Below are 26164 nucleotides of genomic sequence, written 5' to 3'. Positions count from 1 at the left end.
ACATCAGTGAACAAAACAGATGGAGGTGAAAGACAGATCAAGACAACACATAATGAATAAGTAAATTAAATAGTATTATAGAAAGGGATAAATTTTATGGAAAAAGAAAAAAATGAGCACAGGGTCAGGAGGATTGGGACTTGGGGTTGGATATATTATTAAACTGCAGTATTAACAATGGTGATCAGAGTATGCTTCACTAAGAAGGTGATGACAGAGCTAAGACTGAAAGGAGGTGAGAAAGTGAGCCAAGCAGGGAACTGGGGGAGGAGAAAGCACTTCAGACAGAGGGAAGAGCTGGGACATAGGCCCTGGAGAAGAAGCATCCCTGGTGTGTTTGAGGAACACAATGGAGGCGAGTTCAGCTGAAATTAACTGACCCCAGGGGAGTGCAGTAGAAATGGAAGTCAAAGTTCATGGGGGGCCAGATTGTGTAGAGCCACGTGGGCCAGCAGAAGAGCTTTGGTTTTTACCCGGAGATGGGAGCCACTGCAGGAGGGACAGAGGTATCTTACGCTTTAAATGGGCATTCTGCTGCTCTGTGGACAATAGACTATAAACATGCAAATTTATGTCAAAAAAGAAAGCAAATACCACCAGAACTTAAAAAAATAAAATCAAAGCTGAGTTTATATACTTGTCAGGCAAGGAAACACATCAGTGAAAAAGTTTACTAATTTATGAATTGGGAAAAGTCAGGGTTTTTTAAGTGCTAGAAAGAGGAAAGGGGGTTCATGGGGGTGATGCTAATCTAAGATTGAAAACCAGCACCCTCATAGGAAAGAACAGTGCTGGATCAAACAGGGAACTTTGTTCAATGGGCAGAAACAAGTCTTCAGTTAGGCCTAATAAGGGTCTGGCCTAGGGGTCACTCAAAGTTCACAGTCCTTTATCAGTTTCAGCTGGTTTGAACCAGTTGCAGTATAACATAGCATCCCATTTTGGTATCTCCTAGGCAAGGGCTGTAAGTGGAAAATTTTCCTTTTACTGTTGGGCACAGAGAAACCTGTTAGGAAGCTCTTGCAGAAATCCAGACAGAAGATGATGGGGCTCATCCCAGAGTATACCATGGAGGTGATGAGAAGCAGCAACTGATGGTTGGAGTTGCCCTGGAGACAGGAAAAGCTGTGGGTGGAAACGGTTTGGGGAACAGATGAGGAGTTCATGTGAGTTTAAGATGTCAAATAGATGCAGCAACAGGGACAGTGAGGTCTGGCTGGTGACGTAAAGTTGGGACTTGAAAAAGAGTATAGATGGTGTCAAATACCAGGAGCCCATGTGCCGTCAACCAGTGAGCCAGTGAGATGGAGCCCTGGGGACTCCAACAGTATTTTCCCCTCCAGGTCCCAAATTTTAATTCATATATATTTTTATTACAATGAAAGTATTCTTGTAAGCCTCCTCAAATATTTTGTGGAATGAAGTGGGAGTATAAATCAATGATCATTGGAACTTTCACTGTGCCTCATATGGTGTTTTAATTTCCCCCAATTTATTAGATATCATTTTACAGATAAGGAAACTGAGGCCAGAATAGTTGAGTAGTTTGCCTGGCATCAATGAGTAGCTAATAAAGGCAGGGCTGGGATTTAAGCCCAAGTTCACCTGAGTCCCTTTTAACTCTGCTTCCAATAGTTACTAATCTGGGTAGAGAACAAAGTTGACTAGAAGGTGAGGAGTCCCAACTGTTCGTAGTTCCTGGCATGTTCCAACTTAGTGCAATAGTCTTTAAACTTGAGCATGTATCAGAATCACCCAGTGGCTTGTTAAAAGACAGACTCAGGACCTCAACCCAGAGTTTCTGATTCCACATGTCCGGGATGTGGTCTGCTAATGTGTATGTCTGATAAGTTCCCAGGTGATGCTGGTGCTGCTGGTCTGGGGAGGACACTGTGAGAACCACAGGTTTAGGTGCTTTTCACTGTTTCTGCCAGTGAATTAGCCTGCCAAATGCCCAGGTCTCTCTAATTCCCCAAAGGGGATTAGAGGGGTATCTGCTGCTAATTGGAACTTCAGAAGGGTCCTTGGTGATAATTCCTTCGCCTTTTTTTTTCTTTTTTTTTTTGGCCGCACCGTGCAGCACGCCAAATCTTAGTTCCCCGACCAGGGATTGAACCCGGGCCCCAGCAGTGGAAGCTCAGAGTCTTAACCACTGGACTGCCAGGGAATTCCCAGTTCCTTCAGTTTTAACGTAGTTCTCTCCTTCCCAAGGCACATGGCTGTTGGGGGAGAGGGGATGATGGGGTGATGGCGGTTCAACTCCAGGTGCTCTCCAACACAGTTTACCAAGCTGTCCAGTAAGTTCTTCTTTTATTATTATTCTCCCAGCAGTCTCGTTGCCCTTTCCTGGGAACAAACTACCATCATCACCCCTGTGACTCCCAACATCCATCAGGCACAGGGGGGGTTCAGGTATGGTGGGCCCTAAATGCTTACACAGCTATTGGGGACGGGGGGCTTAAAGAACAAGAATACAAGCTTATAAACACACAATTAGATGCAGGGCCTTGAAAGAAGCTTGTGCAAGAGAGGGGCCCTAAAGCTTCAGCTTCATTAGCTTCATGGGAAATCAGCCTCTGATCAAACAGGTCTGTGTATGTCTAGGCTCCAATTATAGCCATATGCTTAGTTCCCATGGGGCTCTTGAGCCTCAGGCTAATCAGAGGATGTGGTCGATTCCTGTGTAAGAGAACCTGAGCGTTTCATGGTTGAAGAGATTTGTCTGCCCTGAACCTGGTAGTCGGTGAAGGGCTGCTGAGTCCCTGTGCCGCACCTTGAAGGTAAGTTTTGACCCAGCTAAGGCACTGAGTTACTTATCCTTGGGCTTGATTTCTTCGGTGAGTTAAAAGCCTTCCGGATACAAACATGGAAAAGCCAACTTAGAGATAATACTAATTATTCCTATTTAATTATATCGAGAACAAAATTCGATTAAATTCTGACTCTAATATTCAGAAAAGTAAAAGTGCTTTTCAAAAATCAGAGTAAGGCTATTAAAATGCAAAGTGCTTGCTTGACAAAGAAGACTACTGCATAGGGTAGCACTTCGAGCTTCTTTTTTAAGTCTTCCTGAAATTTTATTTTCCCACGTAGTTTGTTCCAAGACGTATTAGGGGTGGACTTGGCCTTCATACAAGGATTCACGCAACAAATCCTGCTAAGCATAAGCAAACGGCTCTGTAGTTAGGGGAAGTTACTAAGATAGTTACTAAATTAGGAATTAGGGGAGGTTACTAATTGATTAAAGAGGGAGTTTGTAGCGAACAGCCACGCCCACGAAGAACCTTGACCTAAGGTGAAAAGGGCATCTAAGAGGTATGAGGTGGCTTCCCGAAGGAGACTAAAAGAGACGGCATTTGTGTTGAGCCTTGAAGGAAATATGTGAATAAAATGTCTTAAGAATTATTCCAAGACGGAGAAAGCCAGCATGAACACTGGACGCTGTTCTGAAGAACAGTCTGCCCTCTGCCTCCAGGGACACTGCTGTTTTATACACACACACACACACACACACACACCCCAAAGGGCTTTCTCGCTGCAAAGTGGGCACAGTCCAAGGGCAGGAGGAGTCCATTAAGCGTTCTTGGGTGCTGTGTCTTGAAGGATACAAAGATGAACAGAGCAGGTCCGCGTCCCCAAGGCAGCGCCACCAGGAACTCAATCAGGCCATGGGTATTCTCGAAGCGGCGGAGAGGCGGAGGTGCGGCCAGGAGGAGTCACTGGACTGCATTTTCCGTGCTGGGTCTCGAGGTCTGGATGCGCACTCAGTCCTCTGGAAGGCTCTCGCATTGCAGTACCAGGGATGCAGGGGTTTGTCCCCTGCTCACAGCAGCGTCCCAGCCGGCCCCAGCGCTCCGCAGCCCCTCCCCGGCCCCGGCCCCGCCCCCGTGCCAGGGCGGCTGCGCGGCCAGGCCTCCCGGTCCGCACGTGATCGCCGTCATTGCCTCCGCGAAGCCTGAACCGCCATCATAAGTCCTGGCGGCTGGGCCCTGGCCTGCCTCCCTCCTCCTCCTCCCCTGCGGGCCAGGGGTGACGGGCTGGGGGTGTGCTGCCCTCGTCCCGCCTGGCCACTGAAGCCGTGGGCCTCCGAGGGCGGGACGACGAGTTCCGACCCACGGACCCCGGGGCGGGCAGACTGCCAGGCGGGCTGCCCAGGTGACGACACGGCGGGGGCGGTGCCCAGGGCCGCGCCCCGCCCCTCGCAGGCCAGCGCCCAAAGCCCGCGGCCCGTGCCCGTTTCCAGTATGGCCGACCGCTGTGCTTGACCCGCGGCCTCTCCGCTTCGACTCTCCGTAAGCGATGCAGAGGCCGAGGCCGTGACTGACACTCTTGCTCACACGCACGCACGGACCCAGACCCACGCCCGGAGTCCGAGCCCTGGGCCCAGAACCGCTCTCACCCCCGGCGCCGCGGCCAGAGCCCGGACCACGGCTCCCGCGCCGCCGCCGCCTAGCCGAGAAGGACCGCGCCGGATCTCGAGCGCGGCGGCCCGCGGCCGGCAGGGATGGGGAAGCGGGCCGGAGGAGGAGCAGCAGGAGCCGCCGCCGCCTCCACGTCCCCCGGGGCCGGTCTGGAGCCCGCGGGCAGCCGCGGCGGGGGCCCGCGGAGCGCGGCCGCCGGCTTCCTGGGAGCGCTGCACCTGGTGATGACCCTCGTCGTGGCCGCGGCGCGGGCCGAGAAGGAAGGTGGGTGTCAGCCGGCCGGCATCTCCCGGGCCCGGCCCCGCGGCTGTCACCGCGCCCTCGCGGAGGCCGCTGCCGGGCTGCGGCCGGGGAGGAAGGGCTGCGGCTCTGGGCTCGGAGGGCGGCCGAGCGCGGGGCTCGGTCCGACGCGAAGTTGCTTGGTCGAGTCCCGTCCCGAGCCGGGAACTTGCGGTTCGGATGCCAACTCGCGGCGTTGGCCGCACGGAGTTGCTCTTGTTCTCCGTGATTCCTTCCCCTCGTCTTCCCTGTTGTCTCCTGTCACTGCCGTTTCAAAACTTCCTGAGTTCTCATATATTGTTGCCACTTGGCTCACTAGGTAGAGGGGCATATTTTTAGACTTGATTGCTGTTAATAGGCAAATTTGAGGACACTTTTTTTTTGGTTGCGGTTTTAATAGCGGCGTGCGAACAGAGCTCACTTTAAAATGTAAAAATAGCGAGACTGGTGGAAAGGCTTCAAGACAGCTTACCGAATTTTACTTTGCATTTGTTCAAACATTTTGGGAGGAGGAATCTTGTTTTTTCAGCTTCCCTTTTCAGTATCGCTTTGCAATATTGATGATTGTTTAGCTAACAATTCTCTCTCTCTATAGTACAATTCTGCTTAGCTCTCTATTGAGCTATTGAAAGTCTGTTTATATTTTTTACATGTTTTAAGATACTTAATTGGGTGTCATTGTCTTTAATGTGAAAGACTTTAAAAACCAATGTCAAGTTTCTAGTTTGCAAACCTTTATCTATAATTTACAGTTAAGGGCTGACCCCTATTTTTAAAACTCTCGTTAGTATTGTATGACTGTAACACCGGTACTTTTACAGGGTTAAAACATTTTGTAACCTAGAAGACCAGATCTGTAATTTTGTCATTACTACGTGTTTTTTTTGAGCCTGGGGAAATGAGTGACCACAGAGCCTTCATGAAGAAATCACTAAAAGTGAATGGTTTTTAAAAAGCTAAGCAAAACTTGTTAGTTTAGCTTCTGTTTCACACTAAACTGCCACTGCAAAGAAAATAATTTCTTGCCGCAATGACTTTAAGGTTGATGTTCTACTTTACAACTAAAGTCACTTGCTTTTTATTGTTACTGAGGGCAACAGCAGAGCAAACCAAATTAATGTTAAAGTGCAGAGTGTGTTTCAGTTTACTGTTTATTTTTTTGCTCAGAACAGTACATCCTCTCACTTAACTCTAAGCAGCCTTAGTCTGGGTTAACATAGGTGAAAGTTATTCAGAGAATTGCCATCTGTAGAAAGGATTAATTGACAGAGGCAAGATTATTTCCTGAATAAAATTTTGCTACTTTAGGACTAGTCAGGCCTGGGGTTGTCATAGTTCATCTTTGGTTACAGATCTGCAGCTGGTTCTTGTGTGGCCATGGTGCCCAGCACAGCGTGGCATGTAGTTGGTGTCCAGTAAGTCTGAAATAGTACAATAAGTTAATGTCTCCTTGAGTGTAAGGTAGTCCTTGGCAGGTATTGTGTCCCGCTTTTTCTCTGCCTTTGCTTACCTTGCACAGTGCCAGGCACACAGTAGGCATTTAACATTTGTTTCAGTGATTGATTATACTCATGGGTCATTAGCACAGGGAAATAAAATGATTGAGTCTAGTAAAACATTAAGTTTGTATTGTCATCCTGCTGCTTATTTTTCCAAGAGCCATTTTATGTGCTAATTCTCATTGTATACCTAAGTAAACAAATCCCTTGTTTGAGAAATGTCAGCCTAGGTTATATTTGCCAGTTTCCCTTTTGTATGGTTTATAAGTTTTAATACACCTCTTCTAATACCCGTAAATGTAAGGGTTAAGGGAGGAGAATACGTGCCAGGGTGTACAAGGATGAAAAGATGTGGTCGAATCAGCCAGAGGTCCTGGCAGAATCAGACACCTTTTGTGGCCCATGTTTTGTCTGGATGAACAATTTGGATGGAGAAATTAGCTATTCAAGGTATTGATGGTAATTATTACTAATATAGAACACAAGGACTCTGTCCATCGTAAATGGATCTGGCTCTAATCAAATATTCCATGAAGGTAGCTCCAAAAATGGCCAGTGCTTTCAGCCTCCTTGCTGATCAGATTCTGGTAGTTTTTGTTTGAGTAGTAGTGAGATTGATTTTCTTACATGAATGTGATACTGCAAATTTGGCACCATTCACCCCGCAAAGGATGCTGTTGGGTTTTTTTTCCAGAAAATCTGGGCAGATTTCTGAAGGTAGCTGAGTTCACTTTGTCCATTTACATCCTGAGGACTTTTTGTGTTTATTTTGGCAGTATAAACCAGCATAATTTTTCAAAGTTAAGGCTTACCTGCAATTTTAATGATGTTTCTCTGGGCATTTTGTGTTTTAGCATATTTCTATTGCAGCAGAATCTCACTAAAAAATCTTCAAAACAAAATAAAACTCATTGTCTTCGGAAGGAAAGCAGCAGAAATAGCTAGATTACCTAGTGCAGTTTTTCATGTTTGGACTAGATGTTGTTAATTTTAAGTCAGAAGCGTGAACCATTCTTTGTCTTAACATCCTGTATGTCTTAACACTCCTATATCTTAACATTTGCCTTCACTGATCTATGGGGGTGTGTTTCACTAGTCCAGAGAAAAGGGACCTTTGAAGATGTTTTGACTCTGCTCTACAGTTTGTAAGGACCTCTGAAAGAGTTGCCAGAGGTGGAAGTTACTGTAATTACTACAACTAACTTGCTTATTCTGGATTGGGGTCAAGATTTTTCTTGAAGCTAAGATCTAGATATTAAGAAGAATGAAAATAGGGGGGTGTGTGTGTAATGAAAATATATTAAAATATATATAGTGAAAATACGTGTGTACATCTTAAACGTATAACTTTTAGTGGTATTTTTATTTGTAAATCAGCCCATTCATTATTACAAGCAAATAAGAGCTTTTGGAAAAAAGCATCATATATCATGTATAATATAGTTTCCTTGTGAAATGTGTTTTTGGAGGGCATGGTTGTCTTTTAATTTATCATGAATGAAGAGCTACATTTTATGCATCTAGTAAATATAAAGTTGGATAAATTTTCAGGAATGTGATTGTTTTAGTCTGTGACAATTTATATTTGTGTCACATGTTTTATCATTAATTGGCGATTTATGGCAGGGCGAAGTTTGACAGTCTTTCTTAGGACTTTTAAATTTGTCTACCAGATACTTCAGTTTCGTGCACAAATTAAAGCTTTATTTGTGACAGAAGTGCAGAAGGAGGGTACAAAAGTGTTCTCTCTCCAAAGCATATGAACAAAGTGCTTAGGAATAAAGGCCAGAAGAAAAGAGATAAAAAACCTAATTTGATTAGGTTTTTTGTCTTAGGATGGTAGAATTGGTCAGGAGTGGTATTTGCTTTCTTCTAATCAAATTATTACTTCATAATGTAAAAATGTTTTTTTTTTTTTTTTTTTTTTTTTTGCGGTACGCGGGCCTCTCACCGCTGTGGCCCCTCCCGTCGCGGAGCGCAGACTAAGCGGCCATGGCTCACGGGCGCAGCCGCTCCGCGGCATGTGGGATCCTCCCGGACCGGGGCACGAATCTGTGTCCCCTGCTTTGGCAGACGGACTCCCAACCACTGCGCCACCAGGGAGGCCCTAAAAATGTTTTTTAAGAGTGATTTTCTTAAGAGTGAAATGTTTTAATCCTTGCATGGGGGTAGAGTGATTACTTTTTAATTTAGGGCCTAGTAAGTAGAATATTCATTCATAGTGCTTCACTAAAGAACTTCCGTTGCTTGCTTTTACGAAAAGCTGTTTGCTACTGCCTGGATCCTTGGAATCCTCTAGTTGGAAAAAGTGTGTTCTCTCTTTCTCTCGCTAAGGACAGTTTTGCTCCTCTTTGCCATGCTTGCAGCCATCCCCATAGACACCTGCCCAAAAAATCAGCTTTTGGGAGTAGGTGTGAAATCATCTAATTTGTTATCATCCAGAGTAGTAATAAGCAAAGCTACTCTTGGGGGAAAATGAAGTCATTGTTGGTGCTTTTGATCTTCTAGAAATTCTCCTTCATCTGCATGGAGCTTGAGCTTTCTGATTGGCCTTGTCACGCGGAGAGGCCTTTTTTCTCTGGCTGAATTTTTCCTTATCTGCTGTAAGCAGCATCAGGCACTGTTGATAGCTGCTTCTTGGAACTTTTCTTCCTTCGTTTCTGTGACTTTGTACTTCTTGGTTATCATCCTGCCCTGTTGTCAGTCACTGCTCTGCAGCTGCCCGTTGGCTGTCTTCCTTCTCACGCACATCTGGCCACCAGCACACGCTGCACATGTCCAGAGCAGAATTCTCTGGCGCTACCTCTGGTTTCCCAGTTTTTATTAATGCCATGATTATTCTCTGTGCCACGTTGGTCTCGATTTTGACCGTTTATCGAGTGGCATCAGTGTCTGTTAACTTTCTTGGGCAGCTCTCCCACCGCCTCCGGCCTCCTGCCTGGGGCACTGCCCTAGGCCCTCACTTCCCAACTCTCTCCACTTCTCTAAAGTCCTGCAGTCCCCTCTCTCAGTTTGCATTGTCTTTGTTACTCAGCTGTTATTCATTTTGACACTTAATCATATACTGCCTTGTTTAGCTCCTTAAATTGTTTTATGGGTGTCATTCTTCACCCAGTCTGGAATTTCTATGGGGCAGAACCTCTATCAACATCTGCAGTGTGTATTAATACATAACAGGCATTCAGTTTTAAACAGAGGGCCACCGAGAATGACCTTATCCTCCCCTTCTCATATCTGAAACCTGGATTGAGAGTCCACAGTACAGGTAAAACTCTGAACTTGGATGCAGGTGTTAGCAATTCTGCTACAGTAAGACATAGGGCAACACTACTTTTTTCTTCCCTACATGTTGCTTTCTATTGTAACTAAAATGAGTAACATATACTTATCTAAACCATCACTTTTGTTACTTTTAGATTTTAATATTTCACATCCTCATAAAGCCCCAATTTATAGATCATGAAGCAAGCACAGAGAAATTAAGTAATATTCCCAAGGTAACAGAGCTGGTAGGTAGTTGAGCTAGGGTTCCCTTGCAAGCCATCTCTCCCGAGTCGAGCTGCTTAATCCTGAATGAGTACTTAAGGTAGTAGATTCTCTTGTATACCAGCTGGATAAAGAACAGTCCTGCCAGTTCATGCAAAACCAATGTGTTAAGTATTCAAGTGAGGTGAATTTTTTTTTTAACAACTGTAAACATCTATATCACTTTCTATTAACTTCTTAACCATTAAAATGATCACAGGCCATCTGGATCGTGCACATTCTTAAAAGGAAACCAAGGAAATTCATGAATGGATGATCCATGGAGCAGGTATTTGGTATTAGAAGCCCCTGACTCGACTCTTAGCTCTTGATGATTTAGGTACCTGGTATATTGCTTAGGTTGAAATTACACTGCATTCTGTGAATTCATGTACTTCTTAGTTCTAGATTGGTGCGACAAGTTAGTGTAGACATGTGGAATAGTCTCAGAAGCTGGCCCTGTCTTCAGAGGAAATGGAGATAATCCAAAGGCTTGTAGTGGCATCAGCTTTTGACAGTGATGAAATCTCTTTCAGACTTCTGTGAGAAGTCTAGGAGCTCCAGAAGTTCATCTCTGGTGCTTTTGTTCATTCTTATGAAGGTGTTTTTGGATTAAGCAGTCATTATCATCCGTAGTAGATCAGTTTTTCTTTCATTCCTTTGTGATTGCTTTAGAAAGATTTTTAGAAAACGATAACTCTTGATTCATTTTGTTGAATATAGCACTTAGGGCAAAGGTGTGAAAAATGTCTAAGGTCTAAGAAGATCCTTGACATGGTCTGTCATGATACAGCATCAGACTCATTTTATTTATTTCTATATATAATTGTGGTAAAAAATAAAACACATAAAATTTACCATCTTAACCTTTTTTTTTGGCTGCGTGGCATGTGGGATCCTAGTTCCCCAACCGGGGATCAAACCTATGCCCCGTGCATTGGGAACGTGGAGTCTTAACTACTGGACAGCCAGGAATTCCCTGCATCTTAACCATTTTTAAGTGTATAGTTCAGTAATGTCAAGTATATTCACATTGTTGGGCAATGGGTCTCCAGAACTTCTTCATCTTGCAAAACTGATACTCTCTACCCGTTAAACAGCAACTCCCCATTTTTCTCTTCCACCCAGCCCCTGGAAGCCACTATTCGACTTTCTGTTTTTTGTGAATTTGATTCCTTTAGATACGTTATATCAGTGGAATCATGCAGGGTTTAACTTTTTGTGACTGGCTTATTTCACTTAGCATATCGTCCTCAAGGCTCATCATGTCGTAGCATGTGATGGAACGTCTTTCCTTTTTAAGGATGAATAATCTGTTGTGTATATATATGTCATATATATATAATTATATATATGATATATGTATTTACAAAATATATATAATATATATTTATATAAAGATATATATTTATAAAATGATGTATATATTTATATAATGATATATATACACACACACACACATATATATATCATTTTTCCATTTTGTTTATCCATTTGTTTATCCATTGTCCAATAGACATTTGGGTTGCTTCCACTTCTTGGCTATTGAGAATAATACTGCTGTGAACGTGGGTGGGCAAATGTGTCTTTGAGATCTTGCTTTTACTTCTTTTAGGTATATACCCAGAAGTGGGATTGCTAGATCATATAGTACTTCTATTTTTAATTTGTTGAGCAACTGCCATACTGTTTTCCATTACAGCTGCACCATTTTACAGTTCCACCAACAGTGCACAAAGATTTAGTTTCTTCACATCCTCGCCAACACTTATTTCTTTTTCTTTTTAATAGTGGCCATCCTAATAGATGTGAGGTGATATCTCATTGTGGTTTTGATTTGCATTTCAGTAATAATTAGTGATATTGAGCATCTTTTCTTTTTTTTTTTAAGACTTATTTAATTATTTTTGGCTGTGTTGGGTCTTCATTGCTGTGCGAGGGCTTTCTCTAGTTGCGGCGAGCAGGGGCTATTCTTCCTTGCAGTGCATGGGCTTCTCGTTGCAGTGGCTTCTCTTGTTGTAGAGCATGGGCTCTAGGCACGTGGGCTTCAGTAGTTGTGGCACGCGGACTCAGTAGTTGTGGATCATGGGCCCTAGAGCACAGGCTCAGTAGTTGCAGCTCATGGGTTTAGTTGCTCCACAGCATGTGGGATCCTCCTGGACCAAGGCTTGAACCCATGTCCCCTGCATTGGCAGGCAGACTCCCAGCCACTGTGCTGCCAGGGAAGTCCTGAGCATCTTTTCATATGCTTGTTGGCCATTTGTATATCCTTTTTGGAGAAATATTTATTCAAGTCCTTTGCCCATTTTTTAATTGGGTTATTTTTGTTGTTGAGTTGTAGTAGTTCTTTATATATTCTGGATATTATCCCCTTATCAGAGAGATGATTTGCAAATGTTTTCTCGCATTTTGTAGGTTGCCTTTTAGGGTTGTATTCTTTGATGCACAGAAGTTTTTAAGTCTGATGTAGTCTGTTTGTCTATTTTTGCTTTTGTTGCCTGTGCTCTTAATGTCATATCCAAGAAAACATTGCCAAATCCAATGTCATGAAGCTTTTCCCTGAAGTATTTTCTTCTAGGAGTTTTACAGTTTGGGGTCTTACATTTTGATATTCATTATGAGTTACTTTTTGTATATGATGTAAGATAAGGTTCCAGATTCATTCTTTTGCATGTGGATGTCCAGTTTTCCCAGCACCATATGTTGAAGAGACCGTCCTTTCCCCATTCAGTTGTCTTGGAACCCTTGTATAAAGATCATGCGACCATGTACATGGGAGTTTATTTCTGGGCTCTCTATTCTATTCCATTGGTCTATTAATCTCTCTTTACACTAGTACCACACTGTTTTGATTACTCTGGCTTTGTTATTTGTTTTGAAATCAGTGTGAGACCTCAACTTTTGTTCTTTTCTTTCAGGATTGGCTATTGGGTTCCCTTGATATTCCATATGGATTTTTTTTTTAACCTCTTTATTGGAGTATAATTGCTTTACAATGGTGTGTTAGTTTCTGCTTTATAACAAAGTGAATCAGCTGTACATATACCTGTATTGCCATATCTCCTCCCACCCTCCCTATCCCACCCCTCCAGGTGGTCACAGAGCACTGAGCTGATCTCCCTGTGCTATGTGGCTGCTTCCCACTAGCTATCTGTTTTACATTTGGTAGTGTATATATGTCCATGCCACTCTCTCACTTCGTCCCAGCTTACCCCTCCCCCTCCCTGTGTCCTCAAGTCCATTCTCTACATCTGCATCTTTATTCCTGTCCTGCCCCTAGGTTCTTCAGAAACTTTTTTTTTTTTTTTTAGATTCCATATATATGTGTTAGCATACAATATTTGTTTTCCTCTTTCTGACTTACTTCACTCTGTATGACAGACTCTAGGTCCATCTACCTCACTACAAATAACTCAATTTCGTTTCTTTTTATGGCTGAGTAATATTCCATTGTGTATATGTGCCACATCTTCTTTATCCATTCATCTGTCGATGGAGACTTAAGTTACTTCCATGTCCTGGCTATTGTAAATAGAGCTGCAGTGAACATAGTGGTACATGACTCTTTTTGAATTATGGTTTTCTCAGGGTCCATATGGATTTTAGGATGGATTTTTCTATATATGCAAAAAATGCTATTGTGGTTTTGATAGGTTTTGCATTGAACCTGTAGATTGTTTTGGGTAATATTGATATCTTAATAATATTACATCTTGCAATCCATGAACATGGGATGTCTTTCCACTTATGTGTGTCCTATTTTATTTCAGCAGTGTCTTGTAGCTTTCAGCGTACAAGTTTTTCACCTCCTTGGTTATTAGATTTATTCCTAGATGTTTTATTCTTTTTTGATGCTATTGTAAATCACACCTGCATTGTATGACTAAGGGTTGTGAACTAGTTTTTGATAAAAGAAACATGGTCTGCTTTTGAAACAAAAAATTCTGCAAGCTTAAGGTAGTTCCTTAGATTATTTGCCTATAAAATGAAATGTATTTTAAGCCTCTTAAGTTCTAACAATTTGTGACTGTTTTCTTAATCAGTTTTGATTATAAAATGATGTGACAGTCTAACTTTGGTTCTTAAGAACTACTTTTTTTCCTATGTAGTTACAGTATACATTTGAATCAAAACATATGCTAATAAAAACCTATCTCAGCAGTAAATTTGAGATATAGCCTAAGCCAAGTCTATTGGTACAAAGTAATTAGGGTTTGCATTCATGGTGTGGCACAGGCCCTACTTAGATTTTATTTGGAGGGGAATAAGTAAATTGGAAGCAGAAGATTTTCCTAGGAGATTGTTTCTGGTACAAAGATGCTTTCTAAGACTTAACTGTACTTATAAAGAGCTTTGAAATAAGGTTCAAATTTGTCATTCTAAAGTTTTACTTGGTGTCTAAGCAGTGTCTAAGAGAGGGCGGTGTGCTTTTCTAACCAGATCACTTTTAAAAAGTGCTTCCATGAATTTGTGACATGGGCTCGTGTGAAGTATTGCTTCTTGATTTGAAAATGGATAATGGAGTAGTGGTTAGCACTATCAAGAGGTAATGTCTCTTTTCGGGGCTAGTTCAGCAGTAGTTGTTTCACAGGTAAGGGAGTTATTTCATATTTAGAAGTTTACCTCACTGTACTGGGGGCTTCTCTTGGGTTATGGCTGGACTCGAAAATAGGTTACTGAGAATAGTGTTGACAAGAGGGGAAAGTAAGAAGGGAGCAGGCTGGCAATTAGATCTAATTTTATTGGAATCCTAGAGATTCTTGTAAATAGAAAATAATTTCTGAATATTGTCAGTTTCTTCCCAGCTGCATCTGGGTTTATTTATACTTGTATAGGATCTTGAGCTTCTGCAAGTTAAGGACTAGGTCATATTCTTCCTGGACCTAGCATTTTAAGGAGTTCAACACATTGAGTTCTGTCTTGGTAGGAGAAGCAGTAAACCATAAAGATGGTCATAAAGTTGAACCAGAATGAAGAAAAAGTATTTGTGAAATGATAATATTTATACAAGTTTGATATTGTACCATTTCAGGAATGTATTATGTAAGCAGTTACTGCCTATAGTTGGTAATGCCTAGAATTACTTGATGATGATTGCTAATGTTTATCAAGTTCTTTCTTTGTGTCAAGCACGTGCTGATTGCTTTGCATGCCTTACCTCTTTTAATCCTCACATTAATGTTGTGCGGAGCCACAGTCCTTCTTCCTTCTTCTCCTAAATCTCTTTGTTCTTGGCTACAATTCCTCTGTGGCTGTCAGTACTGCTGCGGGTTGCTTGTTTGTGAGAGTATAATAAAGGATTTTAATTTCCAATAAAATGAGACAGTGTAGTATATAATAGTTTTTCTTGTGCATACAACTTAGAGGTCAGTTTGAGAAAACTTCTTAATTTCACACAAAAAAATTTATGTTGGTTGTAAAAATGAAACATTATAAAATATGGATGAGTAAATTGAGAAAAATTTCTGTAATCTATCAGGTAGAAAGAACCAACATCAGTCATCATCTCTCTTCTCCCCCATTTTTCTCCCCTGTACTCCCCATTTAAAAAACAGATGTTGCCAACATTGCCTTTGAAGAAAACTGTCAATTCATATATTTCAACAATACTGTGTGAGGGTGCCCGCTTTCCCACATTGGCTGTTGTCCTTCTTTTAAGTCCTTGCCCACTTGGCAATAAAAGACATCCCTTTGTTTAACTGATTTTTAAAAATTGCTAGTGTTTCTTAGGCATGGTTTCATACCAGGTTGAGTGATGCACTTAGGTGTAAGATGTATCTCAGGTTCAGAGAGAGGAGGGTTAGAGCTCCAGCTGGGGTACTAAGATCACATAACCTTGAGAAATTCTGGGTGACGCAAGGCAGTGTTCTATTTATGGACCTAAGTCAAAGTGTGCATCAACAAGGAAGGAATTCTGGGGACCACCATTCCACTGTGCATGGCAAGGAGATGGGGTAGGAAGAACATACCACACTTACCCCGTGAGTTATCTAAATTAATGAGAGCGAAGTCCACAAGAGGTAGGAAGTTGAGAAGTAGAAATAGTGGTTCAGAGTGTGGGTCTGGGCTCTGGCCATCTCCTGCTTTCTGGCGATGTGACTGTAGGTAAGTAGCATTAACCACTGTCTGTCTCAGGTTCACTATCCATAGAGTAGGGGTAATAATAGCACCTCTCTCATGGAGTTATTGCAGAGAGTTACCAAGGTCGTGGGTGTTGAGCCCTTAGCACAGTGCCTGGCACATTAAAAAAAAAATTGCTGGTAAGACTGAACTCTTCTACACATTTGCTGGCTGTTTGTATTTCTTTTGTGTTGTTTGGTCACATCTTTGTCAATCTTTCTGTTGGTGTTTGAATTTTTCTTTTTGACTTAAATATACAATTAACGATTTCATATTTTTCCAAGTTTCCATTTGCATTTTTATTTTTTACTTTTCTATTTATTATTATTATTTAAAAATGTATTGGCCAAATCTGTCACTGTTTTCTTTATAATAGAATTTTTATAACTGTAGTCATGAGAGAGAGTATTCTGTTTTCTTGTAATGTCTTTGCTTTTGGTAATAGAGAAATACTGGCCTCAGAAATAGTTGAGAGGTATTTTTTCCTTTTTAGTTTTTTGAAAGAGTCAGCATGGAATTGGTGTTATTTTCCCCATAATATGTGGTTACCAATCAAAGAATTACAATTGAAACCATCTGGGCCGGGAATTTTTTTTGTGGCTTTTTTTTTTTTTTTTTAGTTATAATCTCAGCTTTTAAGATACAGGGCTGTTTAGGTTATCTGTCTTTTTCTGAGTGAGCTTTGGTAATTAAAATCTTTCAAAGAATTTGTCTACTTCATTTAAGTCATTAGATTCATTGAAAAAGTTGTACATAGTGTTCTCCTATTTCTTGAATATTTGTAGAATCTGTACTAGTGACACTTCTCTCATTCCTGATATTTATAACTTGTGTCTTTTCTAATTTTTCTTGATCTGGCTAAAGGTTTATTAATTTTAATATTCTTCTGGAAAACAGATTTCAGGGTTTTTTTGCTCCCTATTAATCTCTCTCTGTCTCTCTATTTCTGCTAAGATTTTTATTATCTCCTTTCTTCTGCTTACTTCATTACTTCTAGTTTTTTTTTTTTGCGGTACGCAGGCCTCTCACTGTTGTGGCCTCTCCCGTTGCGGAGCACAGGCTCCGGACGTGCAGGCTCAGCGGCCGTGGCTCACGGGCCCAGCCGCTCCGCGGCATGTGGGATCTTCCCGGACTGGGGCATGAACCCGCGTCCCCTGCATCGGCAGGCGAACTCTCAACCACTGCGCCACCAGGGAAGCCCTCCTTTAACATTTCTTGAAGTGTGTATCTGCTAATAATGATTTCTTTCATCTTTTATATGTCTGAAAATGTCTTTATTTTGCTTTTATTTTCAAAAGATATTTTTGCTATGTATAGAATTATAGGTTGATATGTTTATTTCATATGTGAAGTGTCTACCTTCACTTTCTTCTTCCTTTCATTGTTTCCCACGAGAAATTTGATGTCATCTTTATCTTTGTTCCTCTGTGTGTAATATATCTCTTTTGATAAATTTAAGATTTCATTTTTGTCACTTTTTTGAGCAATTTGATTTGATGTCTCTTGGTATAGTTTTTTTTCATGTTTCATGTTTGTTGAATTTCTTGATCTATGGATTTATAGTTTTCATTAAGTTTGGGAAATTTTCAGCTATTATTTCTTTGACTCTTTTTCCTGTCCTCCTCTCCTCAAACCCAATTTGGGTACTCCAGGTATTCATGTATTAGGCAGCTTGAAGTTGTTCCCACAGCTCACTGTACTACTTAGTTTTTGCCTTTTTCATTGTGTTTCATTTTGGTTGTTATTGCTATGCCTTGATTCAAGTTCATCAGTCTTTTCTTTTGCAATGTCTAATCTGCCATTAATCCCATCCAGTGTATTTTTCATCTCATACATTGTATCAGTAGTTTTCATCTCTAGAAGTGTGACTTCAGTCTTTTTTATATCTTTTATTTCTCTGCTTATTAACTTAGCATATGGAACACATTTATGATACTTTTTAAATTGCTCTGTCGGCTGACTCTAACCTCTGCCGGTTCTAGGTAGGTTTCAGTTGATTACTCTCCTGGTAGCTGATGTTTTCTTACCCTTTGTGTGCTCGTGGATCTTTAATTGGATGCCAGACATTTCAGATTTTACTTTGCTGGGTGCTGTTGTTCTGGCTTCGGAAAAATACTCTTGAGCTTTGTTCTCAGATGCAGTGAAGTTAATTGGAAACAGTTTGATCTTCTTTGCGTCTTGCTTTTAAGATTTGTTAGGCGGGTCAGGAGCAGGGCTCAGGCTCGGATCAGTTATTTTCCACAGCCGAGGCAAGACCTCCCTGAGTCCTCTATCCAAAAGCCTGGTGGGAACAGGCACTGTAACTGGTTCTGTGAGTGCCCAGCACTGTTCCCTCTAATCCTTTTGGGTAGTTCTTTCCCACTTTAGGTACTGATCAGTACTTTGCTGAGTACGGTGACCCTCTGTAGTTCTCTGTGCGGCTCTCTCCTTTATGATATTCCATCCTATGAACTCTCACTGCCTCGGTTTCCTTGGACTCTCAGCTCTGTCTCATCAAGTCAGAGAGTCCACCAGACTCTATCACAGCTTCCCCTCCCTGTGGCCTCCTAACTCAAGGCAGTGAGCCGATTATAGGGCTTGCCTTGTTTGTTTCCCATCTCTTAGAGATTGTTTTCTTCATTGACTGATATTTAGGGTCTGAAAACTAGCATTTCATGTATTGTGTCTGAGTCTTTGGTTGTTTCAGGTGGGAGGGTATGGTCCCTGTTACTCCTTCATGCCCAGAGGTAGAAGTCTAGACATCTGTATCAGTTATTCTTCTCCAGTATAGCCAACGTTGTTATTTTTAGGTGTTATTCCCAAACCTGTTGCTACAGAAAACGTTTTGGTGATTTCAGATCAGATAGTGTATTAGTATCCTATTGCTGCTGTAAGAAATAACCACAAGCTTGGTGGCTTAAAAGAACACTAATTAATTATCCTACAGTTCTGGAGATCAGAAGTCTGAACTGGATACCACAGGCTAAAATTAGGGTGTTGGTAGGGTCGTGTCCTTTATGGAGGCTCAAGGGTAGAAACTGTTGCTTGACTTTTCAAGCTTCTTGAGAGGCTGCCACATGCCTTGGCTTCAGCCAAGTCCTTCTTATGCTGCCATCTCTCTGGTCCTCCCTTTTCTGCTTCCCTCTTACACTTTTACGGATATTGGGCCCACCCAGATAATCCAGAATAACCTTATTATCTTAAAGTCAGCTGATTGCAATCTTAATTCCATCTGCAACCTTAATTCGCTTTTGCTTTGTGACCTAACATATTCACAGGTTCCTGAGATTAGGACATTGACGTCTGGTGGGTGGGGGAACATCATTCTGCCTGCCAGAGATAGATGGCTTTCAGCATCCTTCTCATCTGCTGCACACGTTTTTCTTTCTTTTTATGGTGAAGAAAAATGATCTACTAAGGATTTTCTTCTTAACCTACACACATTAAAAAAAATTATTAGAAACAGTGAAACTCTGTAAACCTACATTTTAAAAAAAGGTGTTGTATATAGCTTGTCTACCATACATAATATTTAGAGGTAGTTTATTTTAATTTCAGATACAATTCATATATTAATTTTTGTGGTTTACTGGCTCAACTTGTGAATTGAGAACTTTTCAGCTCGTCGTATCTGGCAATCTGTAAAAACTTCTGAAGTGTGTGAAGTATTGCCACAAATGTAATTTTAGGCAGGTGTGAACCTACCTTATATTTCAATATTTTTTTCTCTTAAAATCGTATAATAGTATCTCTGTCCCCACCTCCTACCCCCACACACTCTTATCACAGTTCACTTCTTGTGTTGTTGCTTTTTATCATGTATAACAGCCTCAACTGGCTGAACATCTGTTCTTCCACCTGGCTGGGTTCTACCTAGGGTCTCGTGCCTGGTAAATAGACAAGGTGAAGGCTTTGCAGATGGATGACTTTTCTTCACGAATTAGTTTATCATTTACTAGCTGTGTCCTGGGGACAAATTATTTAATTGTGGACTTTTCTCATCTATAAAATTGGAGCACACATGCTTAATAGAGTTGTTAGGCACTTTACGTAGGTACTCAAATGTTAGTTTTTGATATCTTTACAGAGAAGACTTCCTACCTTCTTAAATTTTTTCTTCTTTTTCTAGGCTGTTTCCTCTGGCCTGCGTCTCTTATTTTCATCTTCCCACCACTGCCCCCCAGGTAAAGAAACTGTGCCTGGAGCTTTTGTCTCTTGGATCAGTTCTTAATTCCCTCTTGCCCCTTACTGAGCAAGGAAAGCCCAAGGACAAGGGAAGCTCAAGGACACACCCCAGAGAGGTAGCCATTTCTTTAAGGTGTCGTGTTTTATTTGAATGATATATGCAAATTTTGCATTCCATTCCATGCTGAAAACAATTTTTCCTAAGTGAATATTCCTGGAAGATATTTCGTGTTTCCTACTTCTTGTTCACAGCTGTCCATTCCTGGAAGTATTTTTTTTTTTGCGGTACGCGGGCCTCTCACTGCTGTGGCTGCTCCCATTGCGGAGCACAGGCTCCGGACGCACAGGCTCAGCGGCCATGGCTCACGGGCCCAGCCGCTCCGCGGCATGTGGGATCTTCCCGGACCGGGGCACGAACCTGTGTCCCCTGCATCGGCAGGAGGACTCTCAACCACTGCGCCACCAGGGAAGCCCTGTTTGCAGCGGTGCACTAACCTGGACCCTCCCGCGTTCCTGCACAACTTAGCATTGGACAAGTTATGAAAGGCGCTGAGTAAAATTTAGAGAAGTGGATGATTCTCCAACCCTTACGGTAACACCACGCAGTCCACTGTTGCACGACAGACTGCTTTGGAAGTGAAGGCACGTGATGGCCACCAGCTACTTGTGGGAGAAATGGTTTGGCTTTCAGTTTCATGGGTCTATTCCTGTAGATTCTTACTACATCAGTTTCTTTTTTTCCTTTTTTTTTTAAAAATTTGAGCAGGTTGTATACAGTGATATATGAGTAATTTTCACCAGATGGGTATGTAGATATGTTTCTGAATCATTGCGGAATGAGTACTCCAAGACTTTGGAATATCTATGCAGAAAGATACATTCAGAAATATCAGAGAAGGCCTGAAAGTGTCATTCATTAGATTTTGAAAAGGAGATGTTTTCAAAAATGCAACCTAGGCATTTGGGTGTCTGCAGACAGAGTTAGGGGAAGAAAGAAGTAACAGGCTAGTGGAGGGAGGTCTGTGGAAAGAGTTGGATGGGTGGCAGAAAGACCTAAACAAGGTGAGCTCGGCCTGGGGCCTGGAAGAAACTAGTAATAAAGCAACATTGTCTGTCTAACCTCCCTACCACGCCACCTCCAGGGGCCTGGTCTTAAGATGTACAGGGTGATTTCTCTTCAGAGCCTTTGTACAATTGCAAATAAAAGTCTTAATTTATACATACTCAGTGGTCATAACACATCAACAGATTACACTTGATTGAGTTAAGTCAGCTAATTCACCAACATAAGTGTTGTCATTTCCTTTTTGTTCTGGTGGGAAGGCTGTGCCTTCGAAACTGGCTTGGGAGGTGAGCTGGGGAAGGGTTCCCTCCCCCTGATGACAGCTCTCTGTCTTCACCACACAAAGGCGGGTGGAAGCCGTTGGGAGTCACTCTTGCTTTGTGCAGGCTTCCCCTACAAGCACACGCCAGCACTGCTTGGCAGACTTTCTGATTTATGTTTTGGTCTGAACGTCTCCTTTCTGGGGTGGAACTCGTTCTCAGAGGCCTGGTTGCAGGGAGATGGGAGAGCCCACTGTTATCTGCATTGTGCACGAACACAGCACGTGCTCAGTACATCTTGACTCAGTTGGAAATTGAATCACACACAAGGCTGGTTCATGACCATCTCTGTGTTCACCTCAGAACTTCATGTTGATTTCTTAAAATGTTAATACTTAAAACGTTAAAACACCACGTTGGTTTCTTTTCTTTTTTAAACATTGCCCCTTATCTAGAAGTCATATCTCAGTTCTTATTTGGCCACCAGACTAGGCTGAACACTGGCAGATTAATTCATTAATTTTGATGCAGTGGGTGCCATGTCCTAGGCTGGCTCTAGAAAGATAAAGACGCAGTTCTGGCCCTGCAGGAGCCTCCAGCGTGGTGAGGTGAGCAGGACTGCAGACAGATACTCAGGTTACAGGTCACAAGTGCTTATCAGGATAGGCCAGTTACTTCGGGCAGGGCTCTCCAAGTGCACACGGGAGGTGGGGGGACAGAGGACCTCAGCTGGGAGCTGGGAGAAAAGACGTTCACTGTGATCCAGCTTACACGTCTCTTACCGGGACCATTTCTTCCTTATAAGCAAAATGCTGGGCTTTGAATAAAGCTTTTGGGGTCCATAAATAAACACCTTTTGAACTGCCCTTGTGCTTAGAATAAGTAACTCATACTGGGGTCTGCGGCTGGACACGGTAGCTTTGTTACAAGGTGTCTCAAAGAGGGAGTTCTATATTTCTTTTTCCTCCTCCCTTCCTCCCAACTTAAAAAAAGAAAAACCCTAAAAAATGATATAAGACATCCCAACAGGATGTTTCATGTGGGAAGACAGCATGGTTTGATAAAAAGAAAAGCAGTGAAGCTCTAGTACTTACTAGCCCTGTGACTTTGGTCAGGTCACTTACCCTGTTTTCTCTTAGATTAAATGGGAATAGAGGCGCTTTATGGAGAGGTTGAGGAGGTTAAACTTGTGGTGTGAGGGTGCTTGATAAATCTGTCTGCCATCACCTTCCCTCCTCCAGTGTCGACTCTCTTGAGAAATTCCCCATTGTAAGCTTTGGATTAGCGAGTATGCAATCTTTAATGATAGGTAATTTGTTCATGACCTATTAAAATTCCTTATTTCCGTGTGGTCTTTATACTTTGATTTTTTGTTCCCTTTTCCTTTCTGCCAGTTCGTTTGTACCAAGGAAAAGTAAATAGGTGGAACCTTTTCAAGCCTTCCTTCCTGTTGTCACACGTGTGAACACATTTCCACACGGTCCCATTTTCAGCTATACTTCCCGTTCCCTGTCAGCATGCATCTTTCACGCAACCAGTGATCAGCGAGCCTGCCGCTGGGCTCTGAGAATATGTTTAGGAGTAAGACATAATCATTCACTTCCAAGAATTTCTTGTTAGAGAGACAGGCTTAAACAAATAATGATAGTGTATCAAGGTTGTGTTTGCAAGCGGAGGGACTTGGGTGGACTGTATAAAAAAAGCCTGTGTTGTTCAGCCGTATATAGTGGAGAGGACATCACCAGTAAGGCTGTTTGGTCTGGTGGACGTAACCCAGGCTTACAGCGAGTCAGAACACCGCTCTGTAGTTCCATTCAGCTCATCTTGCTACCTGTCTAACAAGTGTGCCCCTTAGTTGTTTCAAGTGGTGAGCAGGTGTGGCTCGGTTCAAACCAGTGAACACTCCTGGGAGAAGTCTGGTCACAGCAAGCTCCTGTCTTCCTGGTACGTGATCAGTCTTGTCATCTTGCCTGAGGAGCCTGGCTGCCTGTCTCGTGTAGAGACTAGACATACCGTTGACTTGGGAGTACCACCGTGACTGTGCCCTTGAGAGGGTTTTCCAGCCCTCATGCTTCGGCTTCCTCATCCGCTTTAATGGAGATGGTTGGAGTACCTCCCTTCTAGGGTTGGTGCAAGGACGGCATTGGGTCATCTTGGCAGGCAGTAAGTGCTAGATGAGTGCTGGCTCTTGTTTATGTCACACATTCATATTATGGACCAATCTGTATGACTCGTGTAATCCCAAGAGAGCCAGATTGCAATTATGTTCAGTTGGACCAGACTGACTCCTTGGTCTGAAGATATTCCATGTATTCAGCTCAGCAAACATTTATTGAGGGCCAAGAAGTGTGTCAGACGCTGGCTTGGTCATTGAGGCCTCGGAGATGCATAAGAGGTGATTCCTATCCTCAGGTAGCTTATACTTTTCCTTTGTAGCGTACTCTTTGCCAAAGTACTTTTAATATCAGGACAGTCAAAGAATTAGATTTTAAAAGTGGAAGAAATGAGAAAATTAGAAAAGTGTTTTGTCTTTCAAAGGAAAATATCAAGTAGTTTAAGTAAAATTGTCCCTTCCAGACCTCATTAACCACCCCAGAAGGACTTCATCTGAGTTGGATGCCAGACACTATGCGGGCTTAACATCTGCTGAATTAACGTTGCATTGAGCAGAGAACCAGTCAGCTTCCTCTGAGGTTTACATGTTCAGTATATGTGTCAGCTCTAGTAATCAGATAGTTTGACCTACTAGATACCCATGATAGAATTTTCTTTTATGACAAGGGAAGAAAAATATATGCCTGTCAACTTAATGATGACAGGTTAAATTAAAAGTTAAAGTTGATAATCTTGCTTGTAAAGTTTTTCTTTAGTTTCTAGTTTCACTTAAATTTTTTTTCTTTAGGTTCTGCTCTCTCGCCCTTTACAGAATTTTCCTTACATTACTATCTTTCTCTGCCCAATTAGATTTTTAGATCTAGTTGAAAGAGCCACACCAGGAAACTTGGCTAATGCCACCTTTTCTACCTTTATGTGACTTTCAGAGTTATATTTAAATCATTTCTCCCTGAGCAGACTAAAGAAAGATAGAAGCGAGCTTTCAAAGGTAGCCAAGTTACAATCTAAATTCATTGGAGAGTTTCTTCAGATTTCCAGAAGCAGTAATTTTCATTACACTAGAGACTATTTAAACAGTCTATGCTGTTTGTGAGGTAAGATGAGTTGGTGCCCAGTCATAGGGCTTGTCACACCATTCAGATTCATTCTAACTGGTTTCCACTAGGTGCTTAGCTGAATGGCCCTGCAAATGGCCCTGATAGTTGGTGCTTAGTAAATGGTGGCTATTATGTGCCAGATGCTGTACACAGTAGCGCCTGTTTAAATAGGAAATGTAAATGCATATTTTATAGATGAGGAAACTGGGGTTTCAAGACCATGAGTCAGTGTTTTCCCAAGCTTTCCTGATAGTAGTTAATAGTATACATTTAATTTTACCATTTTATAATGCCTCCCTATTTTATTTATTTATTTATTTTTTGCGGTACGCGGCCCTCTCACTGCCGTGGCCCCTCCCGTTGCGGAGCACAGGCTCCGGAGGCGCAGGCTCAGCGGCCATGGCTCATGGGCCCAGCCGCTCCGCGGCATGTGGGATCCTGCCAGACCGGGGCAGAAACCTGCGTCCCCTGCATCGGCAGGCGGACTCTCAACCACTGCGCCACCAGGGAAGCCCCCTCCCTATTTTAGAGATTAATATCTTCCTTACCAGGATTTGCCGGGATTAAATAAGAATAATGCATGCAGATTGTCTAGCTCAGTGCTCAGTATGTACAAGGCATTCAGTAGATGTTGTTAGACATTTTACTCTGGTTATTATTAGTTTTCTTTTTTAAGATGTTGGGGGTAGGAGTTTATTTATTTTTGCTGTGTTGGGTCTTCGTTTCTGTGCGAGGGCTTTCTTTAGTTGTGGCAAGCGGGGGCCACTCTTCATCGCGGTGCGCGGGCCTCTCTCTATCGCGGCCTCTCTTGTTGCGGAGCACAGGCTCCAGACGCGCAGGCTCAGTAGTTGTGGCTCACGGGCCTAGTTGCTCCGCGGCACGTGGGATCCGCCCAGACCAGGGCTCAAAACCCGTGTCCCCTGCATTAGCAGGCAGATTCTCAAATCACTGAGCCACCAGGGAAGCCCCTACTCTGGTTATTTTTATCTTGCAGTGTTTTTCTGTCTGGAAGTGAAGTTGTATAAGGAAAAACAATCTGATTGCAAAAGGATTGATTTAGTCAAGGACATTATTTCTTAAGTAGGTATTTAACAAGCTCCATTCTTAGTTACATGTGACGTTTGCTTTCCTCGGCAACATTTATTTGACTGTTTTAAGAAAATGTTGGTAAATATTGACTTCTTCCGTAACTGTATTCCCCTGTGCTTTATATGCAGTGGAACTGAATTTATTCTAAAGGGGGAGGTATGTGACTTGCATACCAATTTCAGTAATAGGAAGTGACATGAACAAAATTGCAAGGAAATAGAGAGTCAAAGATCAGTCGTGAAAAAAACCCAGTGTAAAAACAGAGGGCCGTAACAATTCTCCCAATTTCCTAAATTTAACAGCAGTACTTTTGAACTTATAGATGGTAGTCTCCTTTATTTTCTTTTGTCTGAGGACAGAGGAGTTCTGACTGAGAAAGAAAAGGAGACCTTTGACTACAGTTACACGTGGTAATGGGTGTGTAGGGATTGCTACCATCCTGTTGGCTGAACGGTCAGGAATGTGAGTGCTTGGTTTGTCAGTTTTCTCGGAAGTAGTTGGAGTATTGTAGAACATTACTACCCTGCGTCAC

The 26164-nt window shown here is 42.3% G+C and overlaps 1 protein-coding gene across 4 annotated transcripts in view; it reads left to right on the top strand.

The window, feature by feature from the left end:
- The first annotated feature begins 4236 nt into the window (after positions 1-4236).
- TMEM131 (transmembrane protein 131) overlaps positions 4237-26164 on the top strand; it is a 193555-nt gene continuing 171627 nt past the window's right edge. For all 4 annotated transcript variants that reach the window (XM_082851816.1, XM_082851815.1, XM_082851814.1 and 1 more), the window contains exon 1: positions 4237-4685. In XM_082851816.1, coding sequence (XP_082707942.1) covers positions 4505-4685 — 181 coding nt within the window. In that variant the 5' untranslated portion in view covers positions 4237-4504. The remainder of the gene's footprint in view (positions 4686-26164) is intronic.

The sequence above is a fragment of the Leucopleurus acutus genome (genome assembly GCF_964270905.1).
Source record: "Leucopleurus acutus genome assembly, chromosome: 12".
In the NCBI taxonomy this organism is placed as follows: domain Eukaryota; kingdom Metazoa; phylum Chordata; class Mammalia; order Artiodactyla; family Delphinidae; genus Leucopleurus; species Leucopleurus acutus.
Note: the sequence above shows the minus strand (reverse complement) of the source record. Positions and strands in the feature narration are given on the sequence as shown.